The 26,474-nt window shown below is 45.8% G+C and overlaps 1 protein-coding gene across 1 annotated transcript in view; it reads left to right on the top strand.

Moving 5' to 3' along the window:
* The window catches only part of LOC107037460 (WD repeat, SAM and U-box domain-containing protein 1), a 500,298-nt gene that overhangs the window by 423,201 nt on the left and 50,623 nt on the right, over positions 1–26,474 (top strand). Inside the window, exon 8 of the mRNA XM_015256025.1 lies at positions 20,521–20,666. Within this exon, the coding sequence (XP_015111511.1) occupies positions 20,521–20,666 (146 nt within the window). The remainder of the gene's footprint in view (positions 1–20,520; positions 20,667–26,474) is intronic.

The raw sequence follows: 26,474 nt of genomic DNA on the forward strand, positions 1-26,474 counted from the left end.
CTCTGATGTAATTCAATAAATCATTATGAGTGAGATCAGAGAGAAGAAGGACGAAACCTGGGCTGAACAGGTGGAGAAGGCCGAAATGAACGACAATGGAAAACCGACTGACGACAAGGATACAGGAACTCCAGGAACTTCGGAAAAAGTCGAACCACCCAAGAAAATCATCAGTCCAGGGCTATTAAGGTTTCAGTTGAAGGTGAAAACTCAATACAGCAGGTTGAGGGGTCTTCAGGAAATCATCGGGTCCATCATCACGCTAGGACACAGCATCACTACTTCGATCATCTCTTGTGTCACTCATCGAGACGAAGAGATCAACGACCTCTAACAATCAATTGGAAGATCATCGACAATCAGAGGAACACCATCTTGGAGATGATCGACAATCAGGAAAATACCACGTCGGATATTCTCGCCATATGGATACATGGGACGTTGGAGATCAACGACAATCAGAGAAATGCCAGGACAATCATCAAGGACATCAAGTACAATCAGAGCCACACCAGGCTAACTCGATGAACTCCAGCAACGCACTGGGGAGACAGGGAACTTACCAGACAGCAACTCATCTGGTAGTCTTGGCGACGGCAAGGGTCAACGCACTCAATCATCATGGACAATCAACGCTAGCTAGGATTCTCATCGATCAGGGCTCTGAAATATCACTAGTTTCAGAGCGCTTGTTAAATCAACTACACTTGGAAAGAAGGGCATCATCCCTGGTAATCATCGGCATCGGAGAAACATCATCAGGGAGCACACGTGGTGTCGTGAAACTCGCCTTACAACCGAGACACAATCCCGCTGTGCGAATCATCGTAGAGGCCCACATCCTGAGCACGCTAACGGCGAAAATATCGCCATTTGCTTGCGAATCAAAGATTCCTCTTCAACTACGGGAACTTCAATTGGCAGACCCTCACTTCTTAAGACCTGGAGCAATTGACATAATCATCGGAGCTGATACTTATGGAAGAATCATCGGGGAGAAAATCATCAGGTTTAAAGAAACGAAACTCATTGCTCAGCAAACTACATTTGGCTGGGTTGTATCGGGACCAGTTTGCTGCATGAACAGCTCAGAAAAATCATCTTTAAAGGTAACGACGCAAACGGCTAATCAACAATTACTAGAACTCTTGAAGAAATTTTGGGTCGAGGAGGAATTACCGGATACACCATCATCATCATCAGTTTTAAGCAAAGCTGAAGCAGACGGAGAGCAGCATTTCATCGAAACTCATCAGAGAGATTCAACAGGGCGTTATATATNCATCTTTAAAGGTAACGACGCAAACGGCTAATCAACAATTACTAGAACTCTTGAAGAAATTTTGGGTCGAGGAGGAATTACCGGATACACCATCATCATCATCAGTTTTAAGCAAAGCTGAAGCAGACGGAGAGCAGCATTTCATCGAAACTCATCAGAGAGATTCAACAGGGCGTTATATATTGCGCCTTCCATTCAAATCATCACCAGCCGCACTGGGGGATACAGCATCGTCGGCTAGGATCAGGCTAGAGAAAACCGTCAGGCGATCATCAGCAGATCCAGACGCTCATACTCTCTACAAGAAATTCATCAAGGATTATAAGGTCCTGGACCACATGCAGCGAGCACCACCGGCACCGGAGCAAAGGCAGACATACTATCTGCCTCATCACGGAGTACTGAGGCCAGACAGCACCACCACAAAATTGAGAGTAGTGTTTGACGCATCTCATCGAAGCTCATCAGGAGTGTCATTGAATGACATACTTCATCCAGGACCGAAACTACAAATTGACAGCTCTGATGTACTCATCTGGCTGCGTCGACATCGCTTGGTATTTGGAACGGATATTGTGAAAATGTTTCGCCAAATCCGTGTTCATCAAGACGACTGGGACTATCAACGAATCTTCTGGAAAGACAACGACGGTCAACTCATCGAATACCAACTGACGACAGTCACTTGCGGTACCAGCTGCGCACCTTGGTATCCTCTACGGGTGCTGAAGCAGTTGGCCATCGATGAAGGTCATCGATTTCCTTTGGCCTTACCGACATTCACCAAGGGAAGATATGTCGACGACGTATACGGACGTGCAGAAAAAGAACAACTGGAGGAAATCATCAAGCAGCTCATCGATCTCTGCATGGCGGGCGGCATGCCATTGCAGAAGTGGTGCTGTAATGTACCAAAAGTACTGGAACGCCTCGGATTATCATCAGGATCAGTTTCAATCATGGAATTCCAGGAATCAACAGTGAACGTGTTGGGACTTTGCTGGCAACCCAATTCTGACATTTTTCACTACAAGGCAAAGAACTTCAATGGGGACACCATCACCAAGCGCGTAATTTTGTCCGAAATTGCGCAAATCTACGATCCACTGGGACTCATCGCACCGGTCACCGTCACGGCAAAGATACTCATCCAGGAATTATGGCTGCTCAAACTTAACTGGAACGATCCACTTCCAGATGACTACAAGGGTCGCTGGAAATCATTCAGAGAGCAGCTTCAACACTTGAGCAGCCTCACAATGCCACGGTGGCTTCATCTCACGCCCAATAAAACGGAAATTCAACTTCACGGATTTGCGGACGCATCAAACTTGGCGATGGGCGCATCGGTTTATCTTCGAACATCATCAAAGATAACNTGGGACTCATCGCGCCGGTCATCGTCACGGCAAAGATACTCATCCAGGAATTATGGCTGCTCAAACTTAACTGGAACGATCCACTTCCAGATGACTACAAGGGTCGCTGGAAATCATTCAGAGAGCAGCTTCAACACTTGAGCAGCCTCACAATGCCACGGTGGCTTCATCTCACGCCCAATAAAACGGAAATTCAACTTCACGGATTTGCGGACGCATCAAACTTGGCGATGGGCGCATCGGTTTATCTTCGAACATCATCAAAGATAACGGGAACGACTGTCACTCTAGTTTGTGCCAAGACTAAAGTGGCGCCACTCAAGAAACAAACCATACCACGACTGGAATTGACGGCAGCGGTTATGGTCACTGATCTCGTGGCTTACGTCAAACGTATACTGGACCTGGACAACATCGAGATCTACTTATGGAGCGACTCATCGGTAGCCATCACATGGATCAACGGGGAAGCATCTCGATGGAAAGATTTGGTGCAGAACAGAGTTCTTAAAATACGGAATACTCTGCCTTCTGCAACACGGAGACATATCAACGGAAAGGAGAATCCAGCGGACTGCGCATCAAGGGGTCTATCACCAAAATAACTGGCGGAGCACCATCCATAGTGGACAGGACCACGATGGCTTGTCCTGTCACCAGACAATTGGCTAGCATCATCTATGGACTTAGCATCAACGACGAAAGTATCATCAGAGGCAGCTAAAGAAGCAAGACCGCCTATTATTAGCTCACATCCAATGGAAGTCGCTGAGAGATGCACTGATCATCAGGTACTCATCACTAACAAAGCTTTTGCGGATTACAGCCTGGGTAAATCGAGCCGCTAAGCGCTTCCAAGGCCAGCAACTACCGGATTCTCCACAACTGGAACCACAAGAACTCGAAGATGCGAGGCTGTATTGGGTGAGGCACACTCAACAGCTATACTTCGAGGCGGAAATCAATCAACTGAAAACGGGAAACTCACTGGCAGCAAATCATCGTATGGCAACGCTGACGCCATATTTGGAAAACGACATCATGCGCATGGGCGGACGGCTACGAAAATCAATGTTAGATCCGGAGGAGAAAAATCCAATAATTCTCCCTCGTTATTCACCACTCTCATCGCTCATCATCGCAGACGCTCATCAACGGAGTTTCCATGGGGGAACTCAACTCACATTGGCACACATTCGGCAGAGATATTGAATCATCGGTGGGCGAGCTCCAGTACGCTCACACATCATCAAGTGTGTAATTTGCGCACGTCATCGGGGATTGAGAGCTCAACAGCTGATGGGACAGCTGCCGGCACGATGAGTGACACCATCAAGAGTCTTTCTTCACTCAGGAGTAGACTTTGCCGGCAACATTCTGAGATGGAGAGGATCAGGAGCAAACCAGACAATGTATGAGGCGTACATCTGTCTGTTTGTCTGTTTCGCAACATCGGCTCTTCATCTGGAACTGGTAACGGATATAACAGCGGAGGGGTTCATCGCAGCATACAGGCGCTTCACTTCAAGAAGAGGAATTTGTGCAACCCTGACCAGTGACAGGGGATCAACTTCATTGGAGTAGAGAAAGAACTAAAGAAACTCTTCGACCAGGCATCAAGCGAATCGGCTATCATCAGGGATCAGCTAGCATCAGACGAAACGACTTGGAAATTCACCCCTCCCTACTCGCCACACATGGGAGGCAAATGGGAAGCTGCGGTAAAATCAACGAAATATCATCTCAGACGAATCATCGGAACCTCGACCTTGATGTACGAGGAATTTATGACTCTTCTTACTCAGGTCGAGGCTATACTCAACTCAAGGCGACTCTGCCCACTAACCAATGACCCACAAGACACATCGGCCTTGACACCAGGACATTTCATCATCGGAGAAGTACTCACAACAATTCCGGAACCATCACTACAGCAAATCAACACGACGAGACTCAACAAGTGGCAAATCATCTCCCAGAAAATTCTAAATTTCTGGGAACATTGGGCACGAGAGTGCATTCATCGATATTAGCAAATCTACAGGTGGAAACAACCAACGAACGAGATCAAAATCGGTTCGTTGATCCTCATCGTGGACGAGCGGGAGCCACCAGCAAAATCGCCCCTAGCTCGAGTCATCGAAGTTCAACCGGCACAGGACAACCTGACGAGAGTCGTCAAACTGAGAAAAGGCAACCAGGAAGTTCAACGGACAATTCATCGATTGGTACCATTGCCAATCAACGACGACCTACTGGAAGGTCAACAGTGAATTTCATCATCTATACATCGCCACCGAGGGATGACGCAGGGCGGGCGGGATGTTTAAAATATGGCCAAAATACAGTCAAATTGGTCATTCATCCCCCTCGGCAATTATCGATAGTTATCGTCAATCATCGGACACGGATGAGGCGGTCGTCCGTGGCGCAATCGTCAGTACACCATCGAACCTCATCTCGGACAGTTACCGTGACAGTTATCGTGATAGTTATTGGGACAATTATCGGAACTTTATCGTAACATCATCTAATTGTTTTATGTTAATACAGTCCACTCGGGAAATACATCTTTTCATTTGTTGTTGTCAACTAACTTTTCAAGTGAAATCTTTGTGATAATTAAACGGCAAATCATCCGAATTCACCTCTCTTCTTACTTGTACATCCACCCCAGAATCACCTCTCCTCCCTACGATTTATTAAAAAATTGTTAATAACAAAAAAACTTACACGAATTCGAGCCGCGGACCTTCATATTCGAATTCAGCAGGTCGAAAAACATAGAATCCAATAAAAAAATTATCGCGACCTAAAATGTGTACAAAACCGCCCCTAGCTTACGGACTATTGATGATTTAGAAAATTATACTAAAATCATAATATATGCAAAAAATAAATGCTATGAACTCCACCATTATTAGACATGTTTACTTGGAATCCCACTGTTGCATAATTACTATAATTATTGTCATATTTCCATATCGAGTTGTCATCAAATGCTTGTGATGTTGGGAAGGCTGTCATGGCGATTCGTTGAGAGAAACTACATGAAAAGTAAATAGGCAGTAGACTTGACGATTTGCAAATTAGTAACCGACTCGATAGGTTCTAATTTCGATTGAAGAAAACGAAAACAAAAAAAAGGTACTTCGTATCTTTTCCTTACGTTGCAAATAGGAATGATTTCATAAAATTTAAACCTTGTTTTTTTGTTTTATCGACGACTGACTTGTCAGGAGGTTACTTACCCCCCACATTCACCACACCGGATACGAATTTGACTCTTAATCCTGTTATCCAACACAAGCTTCGATTTATACCGCGGAAAATTGAAAGATAGGACAGTTACTAGAAGTTGATTTTTTCGCTATTAAATTGCGATTTGTAAAAAAATGCAGGAAAAGGTATTCTGTTTTTTTGAATGTTCTTTCGAATGGAATTGGTTCGATGAAATTCTGAGCAATAGTTTTTTTTTAATTGTAAAAATAATTTTTCGCGGGGATAGTTGACCCCCTAAATTTCAACTCCTGGGGTTGATTTTAATTCACTTATCATATCATTCATCATAAACTTCCTTTTATATAGCAAAATATTTGTCTGAAGAATCTCTTTATAGACGCAAACGACAAAATAACCTGAGAAGTGGCCTACTTCAGAGGACAGTTGTGCCCCCAAAATCCACGTATTAGCCGATAAGAAAAAATACTCGGTTGAACGATCAACTGTTGCAAAGCGTGTAACGAACATGTGGGGATGTTCGTTAGGAACACCAAAAGCGATCTGGAGACAGCGAGACTCCTACAACGTTGAATTAAAATCCGTGAGTAAGAATCCTAGAGCGAAAGAGTAAGAGTGGATAGTCCCTTATCCACTTCCGAGTGGCTTATTTCCGGTTAGAGTTATCGGTTCCGTTTATTAGTAAAGATTAGTAATTACGTGTCTTTGAGGGCCCAGAAAAATTATCGTGACGAAGGGCCAAAATTATAGAGTCATCCGGTTCTTTTTATGGGGTTCACCCTATTGTTAATCTTGCGGGTAATCGAGTAGGTCCGGCTGAAATGCCGGCGCACCAATTTCGTTGGATTTTCAGGGGTTAATTGGTTACGTTTTTTGTTTTGGGTGGAAGGTCGTTCGGAGCGAGAGCAACCATCGTCTCCAACGAATCGCCAGTTTGCCTTTGGGTTTTCGATGAAAGAAACGAGTTGAGAAGGAATTAGGAGTGGAGTAATAACAAGTGCCGGTAACTTATCTTTTAATCCCGAAAATCCCGGAGATCCGATCCGTGGGAAGCGCCAAAGACCCTTAGTAATTATCCGAACGACAATCAGTTCGGCCTAGTCTCGCGTAATAATTAATAAAAAGGAACTAGTTTTGTGTTAGGTGATTAGAGAAGTGTTAGGTGAGATTTGAATAATGGCGCCAGGTCTTGAGAGTCGCGATTAATTGTCGTTAGATCCGCACCTTCGAGGGGCGTGTCTGCACCAATGAAAATTCGGATGATTGAGCGGTGAATTCCGCGCTCTGAGGTATCTCGAGACGCTCGTGAGTTCGGCAGTTCGGCGTTGGGCCTTGACCTCACCGGAACTAGTGCCAGTACAATGCCTATCTTAGGATTATAGTGCCTATATTTGGATCATATCTACACGATGACGAAGAACACCCCAAAGAGGGGTAACAAACCCAAAGTGAGTTCGGTCTATTTCTTTTTTCCGAATTCATTTCGGCCTTTAGTTATTCGATTACGGGGCCTTCAGCGCCATACGTCGCATTTTATTCCGTTAAAACGGTGATTGTGAAGAATAATTCAATTGTGAAGTGCCAATCCCCCCCCCTTTTTTTTTCACTCAGGATTGGGTGGTTTTCGTCATTTTTTTGGTGGGTTATTCGAGGGGATTTCTCCCCTTTTTGGGGTTATTTCCGACTCAAACCCGGCTCCGATCACACTGTGCATCGGCTTATTATGTTTTTTTAAANGTGCCGATTCCCCCCTTTTCACTCATGATTGGGTGGTTTTCGTGATTTTTGGTGGGTTATTCGAGGGGATTTCTCCCCTTTTTGGGGTTATTTCCGACTCAAACCCGGCTCCGATCACACTGTGCATCGGCTTATTACGTTGGTTAAAGATCGTTTATGCGAATCTATCGAAGAAAAATCTCTCCGGAGGGGATTATTACCACGTTTAATTGGTAGAGCGCGTCCATTCCCGTTACACGTGGGTTTTCGCGCGTAAGAAATCTCACTCGTGTTCAAATTGAGTTGGTTCGCGTAGATAGTTAATTAAAATTATGGTTTGTCGATCAATGTGTTCGGGGGGCTTCCCTGAGTAATTCATCTCCGGGTTTCCGAAAATTCGCTCTGCCTATTTCCGGATATTCCATTTTTGGTTTTTATGGATTTCCAGCCCATTCTCGCTGGCGTGTACGCCGTGTTTCTCGAGGGGGAATTCCCCCCGACCCTCGACTTCCCTCAGATACCCATCCACGTTTACACGTGGCTATTCTCTCTTCANTAGAGCGCGTCCATTCCCGTTACACGTGGGTTTTCGCGCGTAAGAAATCTCACTCGTGTTCAAATTGAGTTGGTTCGCGTAGATAGTTAATTAAAATTATGGTTTGTCGATCAATGTGTTCGGGGGGCTTCCCTGAGTAATTCATCTCCGGGTTTCCGAAAATTCGCTCTGCCTATTTCCGGATATTCCATTTTTGGTTTTTATGGATTTCCAGCCCATTCTCGCTGGCGTGTACGCCGTGTTTCTCGAGGGGGAATTCCCCCCGACCCTCGACTTCCCTCAGATACCCATCCACATTTATACGTGGCTATTCTCTCTTCACGCGAGTATTTTTAGCGTTTAGAATTCCACTTGGGGATTAACTAACCTGAGGTGGCTAATTATTTAGGGAAAATTAATTTTTAGGTATTGTTGTCTTCGGTAGACTCTCCCGGACATTTTGTCTCAGGGTTTGTAATTTTTGACTCTGCCATTTTCGAGTGATGGCAAATTGAGTTTTGCGGAATTTCAGCCGTTTTGGTTGCTATGAAAAGTCGATGGATGAATACGGTCTCCTCTCTCTCGCTCTCATTGTCGCTCGCATACCTTTCCCCCCCAATTCTCGGAATTCTCGAGTATTTAGGGATGAGCGTGTATTTCTACTCTCCCCAAATGTTTATTTCGGCATATTTGAGGTATTTATCGACGATATTAATTTCTTCGAATATTTTTTGTCAGATCAGACTATTTTCTATCAGAGTGCGGAATTAATATTATGATTATTATTATTGTCAGTATTGTTAGCCATTAATTGTGGATTTTTTATTTTTTTTTATTTTTTCGAGAGAATTGAATTTTTTTATTTTTTTTGTAAAATTGGTGATTATTAAATTTCAATAGTGAAACCAGTAAGGATAATGTCGATCTCCTTTTTTTTGCTGTTTCTTAGTTTGGACTGCCCCATTAACCCGTTTCCACCTGAAATCCACCCCTCTCTCTACAACCTAGCACACTGAGCGAACCAAGGACCGTTACCTTTCCCCAAAAATCTAGTTTTCTCCCTTTTTTTTGTACGTTTTAGAGTTTTTCGAATTAGTAGAGTTGATTGTGTAGATTCCCCCGGTTTGGTAATTCCGGTTAAAAATTACCTGGCGCCCATAGATTTCTGCATTTTTGAGTTTATCTAGATTCAGGGGAAGAAGGGCGATGGTAATAGGCATTTTAACGCCCATGAAAAATGTCACGTTACAAATGGCGCCCGACGTGGGGCCCCGAGGTTATTGGGCGCGAAAATTTAGAAAATTTGTGGTTAGTTGAAATTTTGGCGTTTCTTTAAGAATTTTTCGTTTTGAATTTTTGTGAATTTGAGTCTTTGGGATTTTGTTGTATCGGGTTTCATTTGACCCCACTCAAGTTGAGACCTCGAAATTACGACTTAATTCCCATTCCTCTCTTATTTTTCGTTCCCGTGATGATCTTATCGCGTTGAAATTTTGTTTTTCGGGATTGCGACTCAATTCCTATTTCTCTCTTAATTTTCGATCTCCGGATCATCTCATCGCGTTAAAATTTCATTTTTCTCGAGTCCTATTGTTCCGTTGTTTCTGTCTCAAAATTTCAATTTTCGCCTGTTACCAGGTCGGTTTACTTTCATGGGAGTTAGAGAGATGGTTGAGATTGAGGATTACGTGACATCATAATGATGTCATCGGTTAGGTTTAATCCGAGACAAATAAGAAGGAATTTTATTTGCCTCGGTTTTCCCTTGGTAACAAACCAAGCGGCGATTTGTCGAGGGTTTTGGGCAGCAACAGTCGCTTGTTGCTAGGGGAGGGTCACGTAATCAATCACGTGATCCCTACCTTACGTAATTTCCCCTTCCTCTCGTCAAATGTTCCGCGGGCTCCCTACTCAGGAAATTAGTTCGCAGTAGGAGGGGGCTGAATCTCCACTCTACTCAGGCGGTATATAGGGAGGCCTCCGGCCCGAGTCCGACTACTACCTTTACGGCTCCCGAAGTGATAAATTCTATTTGAATTCGGAGTTGAGGACTTTTTTTTTTGGGTTATTGCGTTTTCGCACTTCTTAACCTTTAGATCAGTTTTTGAGTTTTGAATCCGTTTGAGTTGTACCGAGGCCTAGTGAATCCCTCTGGATTATTTGGATTACTTGGGATTAATTCTTCGATCTTATTGGACAACTTCAGGCATTCAATCCAAATTATTAACATCATTATTACTATTATAACTATATCAGTCTTTTTTTTCTCTCTTCTCTTTCCTTTCGGGAAAAGGTTATTTTATGGCAATCCGTTATTTGCTAACGGCTTCAATCGATTCTATCGATTTTCTCATCGAGTTTTACTCCTTGAGGTTAACTAATTTCTCCGAATTGACATCGGACTTTTTCCAATCTCCAAATTGGTCCAGAATTGTTTCAATTTTGGGCAAGTTTTCTTTACTTCAAATAAAAATTTCTTTGGGCTTATATAATAATTTCTGATTCTTGATCGGTCTAAAGAAAAATGGGCGGNCTAACGGCTTCAATCGATTCTATCGATTTTCTCATCGAGTTTTACTCCTTGAGGTTAACTAATTTCTCCGAATTGACATCGGACTTTTTCCAATCTCCAAATTGGTCCAGAATTGTTTCAATTTTGGGCAAGTTTTCTTTACTTCAAATAAAAATTTCTTTGGGCTTATATAATAATTTCTGATTCTTGATCGGTCTAAAGAAAAATGGGCGGTCGAAAGTCGAACGATCCCACTCCACCTCTTAACGAGGATGGAACTCCTAGGGAACCATCTACGGGTGAGCTTCCCCAGAGCAACATATCCACTACCCGTGGTGCACCTCCCGGTACTAGTAATCCTACTACTGAGGCCTCCACCCCAAGGCGATTGGTGTAATCCAATCGTGATGGTCAAAAAGCCTAACGGGAAATACCGTTTTTGCATCGACTTTCGGAAAGTGAATGCAATCACCAAGAAAGATGCCTATCCTATTCCGAACATGATCGGCATCCTGGACGAATGACGCCAGGCCCATCACATTACCACACTTGACCTTAGTCAAGCATACTTCCAGATCCGGTCCAGATCCGGTCTCCAGGTAGACACGGATAAAATCGCCCCTGTTTTGGAGTTTCCGCAACCGCGGAACTTGAAGCAGCTCAGGCGTTTCCTCGGTATGGCTTCGTGTTACCGTAGGCTTATTCCCCAGTTCGCTACCATTGCGAAACCTCTAACTCGGCTGACCCGGAAAAACCAGCCGTGGGAGTGAACTGAGGCCCATGATTTCGCCTCCACCGCATTGAAGATGCATCTAACGTCTTCACCGACGTTAGCCTGTCCTGACTTCGGGCTACCTTTCTCCCTACAGACTGAGCGCCTACGCGAGTAGAGCGCTCACTTCCGCTGAGAAGAAGTATACAGTCACTGAACTGGAATGTCTTGCGGTTATTTGGTCTATTTCCAAATTCCGATGTTACCTGGAGGGCTACTCCTTCATGGTAATTACGGATCACAATAGTTTACGTTGGCTACATAACCTCCGCAATCCTACCGGTAGGCTAGCTCGATGGGCCCTTGGCCTCCTCGAGTATGATTTTAATATTATCCATCGGAAGGGTGCTCTCCACTATGTTCCGGATGAGTTATCCCGCGCTCCCGAGGGAGAAAGCGAGAACTGTGAGACAATTGAAGTTGCACAAATTTCCACTGACAAGTGATACTCACGCAAGTACCGGAACGTACAGCGTGCTCCAGATTTCTTTCCGGACTGGAAAATTGAGGACGGACGATTGTACACTCACCGACCCTCCGACTTCGTTACGCTAGAGATGGTGGATCTCGTTGCATGGAAGTTGGTACTTCCTCGCGAACTACGTTCGCAGGCCATGGCTCAGTGTCATAAACTTCCCCAAGCGGGTCATTTAGGGGTGGACAAAACATATCGTCGCCGTACATTCGGCCGAACATGTTTCGCGACGTAGTTTCGTTCGTCAGCCGTTGTGATACCTGTCAACGCTGCAAAGTAGAAAATGCTTTGCCGCGGGGTCACATGGACCGATGCGTAGTCCAGGGTCCTTTGACCAGCGTGGCTGCCGACATCATTGGCTCTATCACTCCGAGTAAAACCGGCTATTCCTACGTACTTGTGTTACAGGATCTGTTCACGAAGTGGGTAGAGATCATTCCTCTCCGGCGTGCCACTGGCAAAGCGATTCGGTAGCAGGTAGAAAATGTTATCATTTCTCGCTGGGAGACACCCCGCGTCCTATTCACCGATAACGGAACGGAGTTCGTAAATCGGGAGATTCAAGCCCTGGCGGCCCAGGCAAATCCCCTCGAGAGGGTCAATCGCGTTCTAAAAATGATATTGCGAGCCTTTATGGAGGGCGACCACAGAACTTGGGATGCGCACTTACATGAATTCCGTTTTGCATTCAATACGGCGGAACATTGTTCCCTCCAAACCACTCCGGCTTTTGCCAATTTTGGCCGGCATCATCTTGCTGCGGTTACCCTTCGACGACAACTCGAGGGAGACGTCGAGGTCATCCCTGGCGAACCCCTGGAATGGGTAGGTCGGATGAAGAGGCTGGAAACCCTGCGTAAGTCTCTCACCCACGCCTTACGGGAATCGTCTAATAAACAGGCGCACCATTACAATCTCCGTCGCCGAGACGTCGAGTTGGAGGAAGGTGATCTCGTCATGCGACGAACTCACTCCTTGTCCAACGCCGCTAAGCGTTTCTCAGCTGCTTTGGTTCTTCCCTTTGATGGGCCCTTTATCGTCCAGAGGAACATATCCCGAGTCCGATATCAGCTCCCGGACTTTTCTGGCAAGAACCAAGGCGAGTCGTCGATACAGCATTTGAAACCGTATCGCCCGTCGCCGCCCGACTTAGCGTGATAACAAACGCTGTCTCCGTGATCTTTTCACCGCTAGATATTAATACTTAACCCTTCCGCTTCACAAGTGGCCGATCGGCACCTCTATAAAAGAAAAAAAAATTTGGGGGTTATACACTTCCACGTACATGTGGTCGCCTATCCGAACAAACTCTCTGCGCCTTTCTCTATTCTAGAAATCGACAGCAACGACTTCCAACACTCCCTTAGAGGTTGTAGACATTTTGGAGTGTCCACCCGAGTCACCGCAACCCCGAAGACGGAACCCGGCACCACGAAAGTCAGGCGTGGTGAAGACGGAGGAGGCAAGCTCCGCACCCTCCAGCAGCACGAAGGAAGTCTCCCAGGAGGAGCCAGATTTCGTGGCGGCCCTATGGCCGAATGGCGCTCCCCCAGAGCTTTCCAACTTCCACTTCCCAAACTTGGAACAGGAAATCCAAGCCCTTTCTCCTCCAAGGAGTCCCTACCATCCGGAGACAGAAGCCGTCTCTCGGCCAAACACCCCCAATCCTTTAGGGACCCAGCCAGGTGAAGCTGTCCCTAAGGCCACCCCCGAAACTCCTCAAGGAATCATTCCCGAGGGTATCCTCGTGGCTGCCTCTGAGGCTCAAACCATCCAAGCTCCTAACCGAGCCACGACTGCCCCTTCACCAACACTACCCAACGTCGAGTTGGGCAGTCCACGTGCAGTCCAGCCAGTATTCCTACTGGAGAGGATTCAGGTGCCACCATCGGTTCTTCGGATAGAGGACTATTGGGAGCCCCTTGAACCCTGGCTCCCGGATGTATAGAATGTGGAGCGAAAGAACAAAGGCGTAATGAGAGCTTTGCAAGCCTGCAGACTCCAGCCGCTCCGTCACATCACCGAGCATCGGTATATAATCCCTCCAATATCCGTCCCAGTGGGACCGGATGGGGTCCATCCCCTGGTATTGGCCAACCTGATTGACCCAGTCGTGACGGATCATGACCCCCCCAGAACCGCCTTGGCCCACTCTCTTAGTCCCAGTTCCTCCCTCTCTAAGGTCACCTACGGAAGTAGTAGCCTCCAGCGACGCCTCATCGTCATCCAGTTCCTCGTCAGCGTCATCAACGAGCAGCTTCTCGTCGTCTTCCACAAGCTCTTCCAGCTCAGTGGCTAGTTGCTCCGAGGATGAGGCAGAACAGGCTCACCAGGCCCACTCTCCGATGGTTTTGACCGCGGCTCCAACCCCCGTGGAATTGGAGGTTAACCCCGGAGAAAACCCTCGAGGTGCTGGCCGCGATATCCTCCAGATCGACCTCCGCGAGGACGAACGAGCATCACTTGCAGGTTCCAGGGAGGACACACCTTCGAGATCCCCGAATCGACCTCGCGATGGTTCTACATCCTCAGGTCAGAATGGATCATACATACCCCTGGAGGTACTCCGCCAACTTCCTCTGCCCATAAGGGAGATGCTTCGTGGATATTCTTCAGTGATCCCCATCACTGGCCCAACACCCTCCACCTCCGGGTCGGATCAAGGTCATTCTCCAGTGATCCCCATCACTGGCCCAACGCCCTCCACGTCCGGGTCGGATCAAGATCATTCTCCAGTGATTCCCGTCACTGGGTCCAGTCTTCCCATAAAAACCCGCCTCAGGTCGGGCCACAACACACCTCCAGCGATTCCAACCGCTGGCCAAGCAACTTCCACTACCACCCAGGGACTCCCAGTACTGGATGGCGCGGCCAGATCCCGATCGGACTCTGCAGCAGTTCCCCCTGAGTCCTCCAGTGACTCTTGCAAACTCGAACCAACCCAGGGTGACGACCTGTGCAGGAGCACTCAGAAGAAGGGGCCCAGCAAGAAGCGCATCTGGTGCTTCGATTGCAGGAAACATGGACACCGACCCGCTGATTTTCCGAACCCCACGGAAGAGACCTTCTGTGGCAAATGCCCCTTCAGGGTCGCCAGAAATCGACCCTGCCCGATACACGGTACAGACCTGGCCGGGGCAACCAGCAGCAGATCCGCGAGTAGACCAGCGGTCCGATCGGAGGTATTTATAGTACCTCGTACCCTCGATAAGGCTTCCGCCACTTCGTCTCGAGAGTCTCCGACACGGTCCCGATCGAGCCCGGTAGAGAGTCGAAGAACGGAAAGTCCTCTCTACAGTCGACGTCCTGACTCTCAGAAACTCAGCAGGGACTACGAGTACTGCAGAGCTTCACGAGATTCTCAAGCCCGGCAGTATGTGGACGAGGAAGCCGTACGAAGGATTCCGAGAGGGACAACCTCCGATCGCTACGGGGAATCTCGCCGTTCGACTAACAGGGGACAGCCGGCGACTGGAGAATACAGGGCCTATCAGCCCCCCCTCGAGGATTCACCTCGCCAAGTTCCAGCACCCCACTGGACACCTTCTCCTCTCGAGTTTCATCTTGGCACCTCCTCGGGAGTATACACCTCCCAGGGCTACCTCACCCTTGCCACGCCGAGAGACTACGGACTATGCGTCGTTCTACCCAGCGACATCATCACGGGCCTCACAGCCCCCCATACCTACAGCAGGAGTGACTCTCCCACCTGAGGCCGTGGCAGCCGTCGCCGATATCCTCATGGGACGTCACAATTCACCGGGCGACCACCACGGGTCCAACAAATCCTGGGGTTCTAGGTATCCTCCACACTAAACCAGTGATGGCCAATTCAAAAAAAAAAAAAAAAAAGTACGGCAGTACCTGATATGGGCGTCCTCCGGGAGTAAGCCCCTGAAGAAGACTTATAATTTAGGTTTTGTAAACGAGTATCAATACGTCAATTTTCTTTGGTATTCCTTCTGTCGCATTCCGGACCGAGTCCACTATTTTGACGAGATCAAAGTCATTTAGTTTTTTTTTGATAAGCGAAATCCAATTATTTAGTTCAGTTTTTTTCGTTTGTTTCCACATTCATGGGGCTATTCCCCTATTATTTCATTCTTTTATGTCTCTTCTTTTCCCCTCAAGATGTTAGGAGGGAAATCCAGGGCGAAGACCCAAGTTAAAGCTCACCAGTTTTTTTTTTTTCATCGCAATCGTAATAAATAGAGTATGGACCAACAAAGAAGTCTAGTCCTTCAAATGCTCCCGCTACCTCTCAGGTCGTGGATTCGAGGTTAAGTTTTGTTAAATATAAACATCCAAATCTTGGTCAGACGTCCGACAACGAACATCCACGCCGACAACAGATCAACAACAATGAGGCGAACACGGATACCAACGGTCAAAGGAGGGGGGTGTAACGAACATGTGGGGATGTTCGTTAGGAACACCAAAAGCAATCTGGAGAAAGCGAGACTCCTACAACGTTGAATTAAAATCCGTGAGTAAGAATCCTAGAGCGAGAGAGTGAGAGTCCCTTATCCACTTCCGAGTGGCTTATTTCCGGTTAGAGTTATCGGTTCCGTTTATTAGAAAAGATTAGTAATTACGTGTCTTTGAGGGCCCAGAAAAATTATCGTGACGAAGGGCCAAAATTATAGAGTCATCCGGTTCTTTTTATGGGGTTCACCCTATTGTTAATCTTGCGGGTAATCGAATAGGTCCGGCTGAAATGCCGGCGCTCCAATTTCGTTGGATTTTCAGGGGTTAATTGGTTACGTTTTTTGTTTTGGGTGGAAGGTCGTTCGGAGCGAGAGCAACCATCGTCTCCAACGAATCGCCAGGTTGCCTTTGGGTTTTCGATGAGAGAAACGAGTTGAGAAGGAATTAGTGGTGGAGTAATAACAAGTGCCGGTAACTTGTCTTTTAACCCCGAAAATCCCAGAGATCCGATCCGTGGGAAGCGCCAAAGACCCTTAGTAATTATCCGAACGACAATCAGTTCGGCCTAGTCTCGCGTAATAATTAATAAAAAGGAACTAGTTTTGTGTTAGATGATTAGAGAAAAGTTAGGTGAGATTTGAATAATCGCGCCAGGTCGTGAGAGTCATGATTAATTGTCGTTAGATTCGCACCTTCGAGGGGCGTGTCCGCACCAATCAAAATTCGGGTGATTGAGCGGTGAATTCCGCGCTCTGTGGTGTCTCGAGACGCTCGTGAGTTCGGCAGTTCGGCGTTGGGCCTTGACCTCACCGGAATTAGTGCCAGTACAGTGCCCATCGTAGGATTATTTGGATCATATCTACGCGATGGTGAAGAACCCCCCAAAGAGGGGTAAGAAACCCAAAGTGAGTTTTTAGTTCGGTCTATTTATTTTTTCCGAATTCATTTCAGCCTTTAGTTATTCGATTACGGGGCCTTCGGCCCCGTACGTCGCATTTTATTCCGTTAAAACGGTGATTGTGGAGAATAATTCAATTGTGAAGTGCCGATCCCCTCCCCCTTTTTTTTCACTCAGGATTGGGTGGTTGTCGTGATTTTTTTGATGGGTTATTCGAGGGGATTTCTCCCCTTTTTGGGGTTATTTCCGGCTCAAACCCGGCTCCGATCACACTGTGCATCGGGTTATGACGTTGGTTAAAGATCTTTTATGCGAATCTATCCGAGAAAAACCCCTCCGGAGGGGATAATTACCACGGTTAATTGCTAGAGCGCGTCCATTCCCGTTACACGTGGGTTTTCGCGCGTAAGAAATTCCACTCGTGTTCAAATTGAGTTGGTTCGCGTAGATAGTTAACTAAAATTATGGTTTGTAGATCAATGTGTTCGGGAGGCTTCCCTGAGTAATTCATCTCAGGGTTTCCGAAAATTCGCTCTGCCGATTTCCGGATATTCAATTTTTGATTTTTATGGATTTCCAGCCCATTCTCGCTGGCCTGTACGCCGTGTTTCTCGAGGGGAATTCCCCTTGACCCTCGACTCCCCTCAGATACCCATCCACATTTATACGTGGCTATTCTCTCTTCACGCGAGTATTTTTAGCGTTTAGAATTCCACTTGGGGATTAACTAACCTGAGGTGGCTAATTATTTAGGGAAAATTATTTTTTTGGGTATTGTTGTCTTCGGTAGACGCTCCCGGACATTTTGTCTTAGGTTTCGTAATTTTTTACTCTGCCATTTTCGAGTGATGGGAAGTTGAGTTTTGCGGAATTTCAGTCTTTTGGCTGGTATGAAAAATCGATGGATGAATATGGATGAATACTCCTCTCTCTCGCTCTCATTGTCGCTTGTATACCTTTCCCCCCCAATTCTCGGAATTCTCGAGTATTTAGGGATTAGCGTGTATTTCTACTCTCCCCAAATGTTTATTTCGGCACATTTGAAGTATTTATCGACGATATTAATTTCTTCGAATATTTTTTGTCAGATCAGACTATTTTTTATCAGAGTGCGGAATTAATATTATGATTATTATTATTGTCAGTATTGTTAGTTATTAATTGTGGATTTATATTTTTTTTTTTGAGAGAATTGCAGTGTTTTTTTTTTTTTTGTAAAATTGGTGATTATTAAATTTCAATAGTGAAACCAGTAAGGATAATGTCGATCTTTTTTTTTTGCTGTTTCGTAGTTTGGACTGCCCCATTAACCCGTTTTCACCTAAAATCCACCCCTCTCTCTACAACCTAGCACACTGAGCGAACCAAGGACCGTTACCTTTCCCCAAAAATGTAGTTTTCTCCGTTTTTTTTTTTACGTTTTAGAGTTTTTCGAATTAGTAAAGTTGATTGTGTAGATTCCTTCGGTTTGGTAATTCCGGTTAAAAATTACCTGGCGCCCATAGATTTCTGCATTTTTGCGTCTAACTAGATTCAAGGGAAGAAGGGCGAATGTAATAGGCATTTTAACCCCCATGAAAAATGTCACGTTACAAGCGTTTAAAAGCAATGGGAATGGTTCAAGAAGTTGGTAACTGGGTTCCATATGAATTGAAAGAAAGAGACATGGAACGTCGAAAAACAATTTGTGAAATGCTACTTCAAAGACAGCAAAGAAAAGGATTTTTACATCGAACAGTCACAGGAGATGAAAAATGGATATATTATGAGAATCCTAAATGCCAAAAAGCTTATGTGAAGCCAGGTGAACCCGGCCCATCCCAGCCAAAAAGAAATATTCACAGTACCAAGGTTATGCTCTGTATTTGGTGGTGTATATATGAGGTTTCTCAAACCCTCTCAAAGTGTTAATGGAGAAGTTTACTGACGACAACTAATGCCTTTAAAAACGACCAGAATGGGTGAATAGGCACACTAAATTAATTCTTCAACATGATAATGCCAAACCGCATACCGCCCAAGTTGTGAAAAGATATTTAGATGGAAAGGACTGGGAAGTGCTACTCCACCCGCCATCTTCACCAGACATAGCTCCTTTAAATTTCAACTTATTACGAACACTGCAGTCAGATCTTACGGGAGAACGGTTCACTTCTTACGAAAGTACCAAAATTTGGCTTGATAATTGGATCAGCTCAAAAGACCAGGATTTCTTCAGACAAGGAATACGTAAATTACCTGAAAGATGGGCGAAGGTTGTAGCTGCAGATGGAGCACACTTTCAATAAACTTTTCTTTAATTTTCTAAACAATAAATGTGTTTTATTTGTACAAAAAAAGGCGGAGTCCTATTCACACACCCAATAATAAATGCTTCGAGTGACCCCCTCGAAACCCTACAATTTTTATATCCAGCGTTTTTTTGTTACTTGCTCCCCTGAGGAGATTTTGTGCCGAATTTTTTCAAATGGGACACCCTTTTTGAAAAATGCATTTCTCCGAGGGTTATAATTTTTTTTTCTACTCTTGTATAAAGATTGGGGTCTTGTCACTTCGGAGGGTTTTTCTGGGCTATCTTATTCATCTTTTAACCCTCCTGAATTGGCGTTCGGTGCCCACACGAGTCCACTGGCTCGGTGAGCAACGCGCCGCCCGTGTTACGGTTAGCGCGGTGTTGCCACATTGGAGCCCTATACCTGAATAAAAATCTACACTACTCACATATTTCTTGTATTAAATACCATTTATCCTCTAAAAAAAAAATTTGCGTTTTTTATGAGACGTGAAACACGGCACGTGATAGAGATATAGACGTTCCTAGTAAGTCTGAACTGAAACGAACGACGTGGCAACAGCGCGGCTAAAAACCGACTACAGGAGTCCACTGGCTCCGGGCGGCGAGGCGCCGCTTTTCCGTACCAGTCTCACTAAATTATTATTTTTCATAGTATTCATGGGGTTTCCAAGGGATAGGAATCTTACCAGTCAATTCTAGATGGTTTGAATTAGGAATTGTAATTTTTACAAATTTTTTCATACATAATTTTGCAGGCAACAAGAAAAAATCGAGAAAAGGCGGCGCTTTCCTCATTGAGCCAATTCAGGAGGATTAAAAAAATTCAGCCTGTCGGCTATTATTCCTAATCCAAACCATATTTGAATAAACTATTTAATGCACCGAATTTTGTATTAAAAAATGTCTTCTAAATCATAAATGGTTGATGTTTTACTACACCAATGTTGAATTTACTTGGATTTCATTTGGCGGTCTTATCGTGTTTAGACAGGTGATCAGGCTCGTGGATCATTCGTAAATTCAGGTGCAGGTATCCGGGTGTGCCGTTGGTCCCCAGATGGTACAAAAATGGCAACTGCAGGTGATGATGAAAAAACTACGCTGTGGGATATGACGTCTCTGGAGGAATTACAGTACGTAATAGGAATGAACAACAGTCAATACCGCCAGTGACTGAATTTTGGAGCTGGTACGAGTTATAAGACCCACTGTTACATTTAGTTAATAATCCATAAGACGCAATATAGGAACTGTGACAAACTGTTGTTCAATGAAAACTGCAGATTGCTCAGCTTCTCTGAATCCAAAAACAATTACGCAGTAGTAATACCTCAAGAGCTTCAAAATTATCGGGTATTTCCCGATAGCTTCGTTGCAAACAAATAAGGGTGTCAAGTTTTGCACGTTAAAAAATCCCAAGTGCTTGCGCGAAGGATTTTTCTGCATAACTTGGTACGATGGTTTGTTTGCGGAGGAGCTTGAGGGAAATACCCGATTAATTTTGTATCTCGAGGGGTATTTGTTGGATTATTTTTCCTAATCGGATTTTGGCCAAGCAGAGTGCAGCGGAGAAAAGCAGAAGGTGAATTGGGGAAGATTTGAACAAATTATGTTAATAGAATGAACCGATTTTCATACACTGTCAAATATAAGATTCTATCTGAAATCAGCCGAAAAAATGAAGCACTACTGCGAAATATTCAGGTTAGATAGATAGATAGATATATGCGCGGCTGGTCGATTAAACGCTCAGAGTTACCTAGATCTTACGATTTTTTGTAACTTCCACTTTTTTTCCCTGGTCAGTGTATCAGCCCTAGCCCTATGCCTTTCACCAGGCTAATAAGGCTGTGTACCGCCACTTTGCTTAAATCCTCTGGTTCCAGAAAAGCCTGGCCCCAGTTTTTATGTCTGCAAATAGCTAACAGGGGGCATTTACACAGAATATACGCGGCGTCATCGCTTTTCCCTCCGCATAGCCTGCAGTCTTCCTGCTCGGCCAACTTCGTTTTGTATAGGTGACCCCTAAGAGCTGCGTGGCCCGTAAGGAGGCTTACCGCGACCCTCAAGTTACTTTTGTTCATATCCAGAAGTTCCATTGTTCTTCTGCTCGACTGCCTTCCCATAAACAGCTTTGCCTCTCTACATATCGTAGTATTTCTTCAGCGTTTTCCATGTTCCCGCTGGAGGATCCTTTTCAGTTCCCTCCTTGGCGGATTCGTCTGCCTCTTCGTTACCTTCTATTCCATGTTGGCCCGGAACCCAGGTTAGGATGATTTTATTGTTCTCCCCTAATACGGCTAGTGCCTGCATGTACTCCCACACTACGTTGGATTTAGTAGTGGCCTTCTCCAGTGCTTTGATAGCTGCCTGGCTGTCGCTGCAAGTGAACATTTTCATCCTTTTCACTTCCTTCGCCAGGAGATGTTGCGCACATCTGGTAATACCCAACACCTCAGTTTGAAAGACCGTCGCATATTGGCTCAGAGAATGACTCCCTCCGTAGTCATCCCTCAAGCAATAGATCCCAGTCCCAAGCGTCCCAAAGTATTCCGTCCCGGATCTCGGTCTGACTTCTGAGTTCAGCCACTCCTCTCTGGACGAGATCCTAGCCTTGAATGCTTTCTTTATCTGATATTCCCTTCGGATTCTATCAGATTTGCCCACGAAGGTATTCTCAATTATCAGCCCAAGTCGTGTGTGTCCTTGGCTCATCGTTTTCCATTCCCGTTGACATCTAAGTCTGTAGGTTGTGGTGCTTGCACAGCCGACTAGTTGGAGGTCCAAGGGCTGAATACTGAGTGCTATCTCTAGCGCCTCAGTGGGTGTGGTTTTCATGGCCCCTGTCGCGGCCCTCAAGGAAGTTCCTTGTAAGCTATGCAACAGGTTCCTTGTTTCCACCGTTCCGCCATAGGCCACCAAACAATCGCTGCGTACATCAATCTTGGCAGTAATCCCATCTGATAGAGCCACAACATTATTCTGGGATTAAGCCCCCAGGTTTTGCCAATGGCTCTTCTGCACACTCACATTGAGGCATACACTTTGTTTCTTTGTACATAGAGATGTTCTTTCCAACCGAGATTGCTGTCTAGGAGTACTCCCAGAAATTTTACTCTGCTGGGAGAATTTACCGTTGAGCCGTTCCGACTTGACGGCTGAATGGCCTCTGCCTTGTAATTCCTAGTGAAGACTACGAGTGTAGTCTTGGCCGGGTTGACTGAGAGCCCAGTTTCCCTGCACCAGCCCTCAACGATTCTGAAGGCGTTGTCGTCAGGTCTCTGAGCACCGCAAGAAAACCACCTCTAACCACAATTGCTACATCATCAGCAAAGCCAGTGACATGGAACCCCTCTTCACGCAGTCTGTTTAGGAGTTCGTCCACCACTAGGTTCCACAACAGAGTTGGTAAGACTCCTCCCTGGAGACATCCCTTGGCAGAGCACCCCTCCACACAGCTGTCCATGTTTCACTGTCAGTTTTCTGACCTTCAACATGCTTTGTGTCCAAGCAATGATCGCCCTGGGGATCTCATGCTTTTCCATCACTCTTTCTATGACTGCATTAGTGGTGGTATCGAAAGCTCCCTCTATGTCTAGAAAGGCCCTTATGGCATATCTCTTGACGGCAAATTGTCCCTCTATAAGTCCCACCAAATGATGTAAGGCGGTGTCTGCAGATCTTCCCTCCCTGTAAGCATATTGGGAGGGAGAGAGGGAATGCTCAACCAAGGGTCCCATCTTTGTATACCTATCCACCAGTCTCTCAAGCATCTTCAAAAGGAAGCATGTGAGACTTATTGGACGGAAATCTTTTGGATTTATATATCCAATCTTACCAGGCTTTGGAATTAATACAATTCTAGTCTTGTTCCATACCCTCGGAACATTTCTCAGAGCAATGCTGGCCCTGAGAATTTTTGTTAAAGACCCGACGATGATTTCTATCCCCTTCTGTAGTAAGGCTGGGTAGATCCCATCTGGTCCCGGTGCCTTGAAAGGTTCAAAGGTTTTTACAACCCATTTGATCCCCTACGGTTGCACTATTTTTCCTGCCAAGTTCCAGTCATGAGGTTCATATTCACCCCTCTGATTCCGCCTTGGTTCCTCTCTCTCTCCCCCTGGATCTCAGTGAACCCTGGAAAGTGCGTGTTCATAAGGAGTTTTAACGTTTCCCCTATTATTTCCGTATGACTGCCATCAGGTGCCTGCAGGCTCCCTAGATATGCAGTTCTGTTTGTACCAAGGATTTTTGCCAGCCTACTAGTCTCTGACTGACTTTCAATCGAACTCGTGAAGGCCTTCCAATACCTGTTCTTGGAAGCTTTTATTTCTTTGTTATATTTTCGGAGAAGACCTCTATAAGTCTCCCAGGCTGCTTCCTTACGAGGGCCTTCCCTCGCATTTTTTACCTCGTTCAAAGCTCTTCTGGTTTCCTTCCTGAGTTCCCCAAGCACATTCTCTGACCACCAGGGTACCTCAGTCACCTGCCTTCTCTGTGATATCTTGCAGGTTTCCTCATATGAGTCAATTATTGCCTGGTTTAGGGCCTCCGCGGCCTTCTGCAGTTGCTTCCTGCTCTTAAACCTGAGATGAATATCTTTTAGCCTAACAGATAGATATACTCGATATTTCTTCCAGTTGGTTCGCCGTTGATTTTCACTCCACTCAGTTTCTCTCTCGGAGCAAACGGACATCCTTATGGTCCTATGATCAGAGGCTGAGAGGTCTTTTAGACCCGCCAGTCCCTAATTAGTCCCACCACATCATCCGTCCCCAGAGCAATGTCCATGACCTCCTGACGTCTACGGTCAACGAAAGTTGGTACTGTTCCCCTATTTAATATATTGAGGCCCGCCCCCATAATGAATGTCTGAAGGCTCTTCCCCCTGTTATTGCTGTCAGTGCTCTCCCAGTCCGCATGATGGGAGTTTGCATCGTAGTCCAGCAGGAGCTGGAGCCTCCCCTCTTTCACATGGTTGCAGAGGTCTTTCACTTTCTCCGATGAAGGTGGCTCAACTGCATCGTAGGGCATGTAAGCTGACCCCACCATCAAATCTATGCCCTAGTTTCAACCTTACTTGAGCCACACTTGGATCTCCTCCGCTGATCTGTGAACAAAAAAAAGAGTCTATTACCTCAGTTGTTATGCAAGTTCTGAATTTTTAGTCAATGTCGGCGTGATAAATCCTGCCGATTCCACTCCATCCTTTGATAGCATTATTTATGATGCATGGTTCTTGGACCAATGTTATTGCTGTCTGCATCTCAGCTAGTAACCTGACTAACGTCGCCGAGGCCGCCATACTGTAATGCAAGTAAATCTGTACAATGTGCACCCGACTCGTAGCCATAAGATCTATTCTCAGGCACTTCCACTGTATCCGCCTTCTTTACCCCACTGCGGTCCTTTCCAAGTTCCCTTACAGTTGCCTTTTGTAGTCCACAGTAAGGTCAGAAGTTTCAGGCCTTCAGACCCGCGAGCGCACTATCATCGATCAGTGCAGCAAAATAGGCAATTTTAGCGTCCCTAGTTTCACTGCCCCGAACGACAACCCAATTGCTCGCCAGCAGACCCTCGTTTTGCTTCTCAAGGAAGCACAATACTTCCTGAGAAGTGATCGGGTCCTCCACGTGCACCACTACCCGGTGCTTTTTTGGAAGCTCCGAGAGTAACACAACGTGTATGATATGCCCACTCATTTTATTTTCAGGAAATAGGCTTTTCAGCCAATTTCCTATAGCCTCATCTGTGCAGTTCACCACAACCGCACCGTCTTTCGCCCAGACCCCGTCGAAGGTGGGTGTCTTGACTCCATCCGGTAGGGCTAAAATAGTCCCCTTCAGGAGCTTCCTCATCTCTGTCACCCCTCGGCATCCAGTTTTTGGTCCGGATACGACTGAGGTATCACTGCCAGATTATGTTAGCAGTATTTTGAGCATGTGTGCCCTGATCCTGCTTCTTCTGCTTTTTTTCCTTCGGCCCAGTGTGAGGACTGGTCGTATTGTGCTCAGGATAAAGTCGTTTATCAGCCTTCCCCTGAGCACCCCTAGTAACTCCCACTTCAGTCAAGGCGGCAGCCTCGACCAAAGTTTCTAAAACCCTCGTGGTCTGCTGTTGTCTCAGTCTTCTGAGCTTGTTCCTAGCAGCTCCACTCAGCCTGACTCTTCCTGTCTTGCAACTTTCAGATCCAGAGCCAATTACGTCGGTTGTGATCTTTTCCGAGCGTTCGCCAGTGCTGGCCCCACCCGAAGGGTTATTCTTTATATTTAATTGTTTGATCTCAGTTTCCATTTTTGGTCCCACGAGTAAAACGGAAATGCGGTATCACCCGGTGCAGAGTTCTTTGCCGGGGCTCGGCTTGTCCTAAGATTACTCTCGGAGGTTGCCCAGGTTTCCGAGAGGCACCGTTATCGACACAGCTCCCCCTGTACCACGCATCCCTCGGCACGGTTCTATAACGTTATGGTTATATACTGGCCTACGCCGGGCTCACACCGTGGATTTGGGTGGGTCCCTCTTAGCAATCGCGGATGCTGGCAGTCTTTAAACTCCCACCATCCGCGATCAAGCCCCTCCACCAAGGACAAGGTCGGAACCCGGTCGGAGGAGAAATATTCAGGTTAAAAAAAATAAAATCTACTGCGAAATATTCAAAAGCTAGGAGGAAATATCCGAAATAAAACTATCTGGTAGCCTCAAATACTGCACTCTGATTGGTCGAAATCCGATTCAGAAAAATAATCATCGATATCTTAAAGCGATTCAAAAATCGGTATATAAAGGGATACAGATTGAAAACTAAGAATTCAGCCCAAGTTATTGAAAATACTTTGGAGTGAACGCACTTCCTCTGGTGCATAGCACTAAATTTTTATGTTAAGTATGCACCCGTATCAATTCTGTATGAATCGATAGAGAAAGGACGATATTCTAGACAG

This window comes from Diachasma alloeum, unplaced genomic scaffold, assembly GCF_001412515.2.
Source record: "Diachasma alloeum isolate Michigan unplaced genomic scaffold, Dall2.0 Dall_scaffold_00242, whole genome shotgun sequence".
NCBI classification, from domain to species: domain Eukaryota; kingdom Metazoa; phylum Arthropoda; class Insecta; order Hymenoptera; family Braconidae; genus Diachasma; species Diachasma alloeum.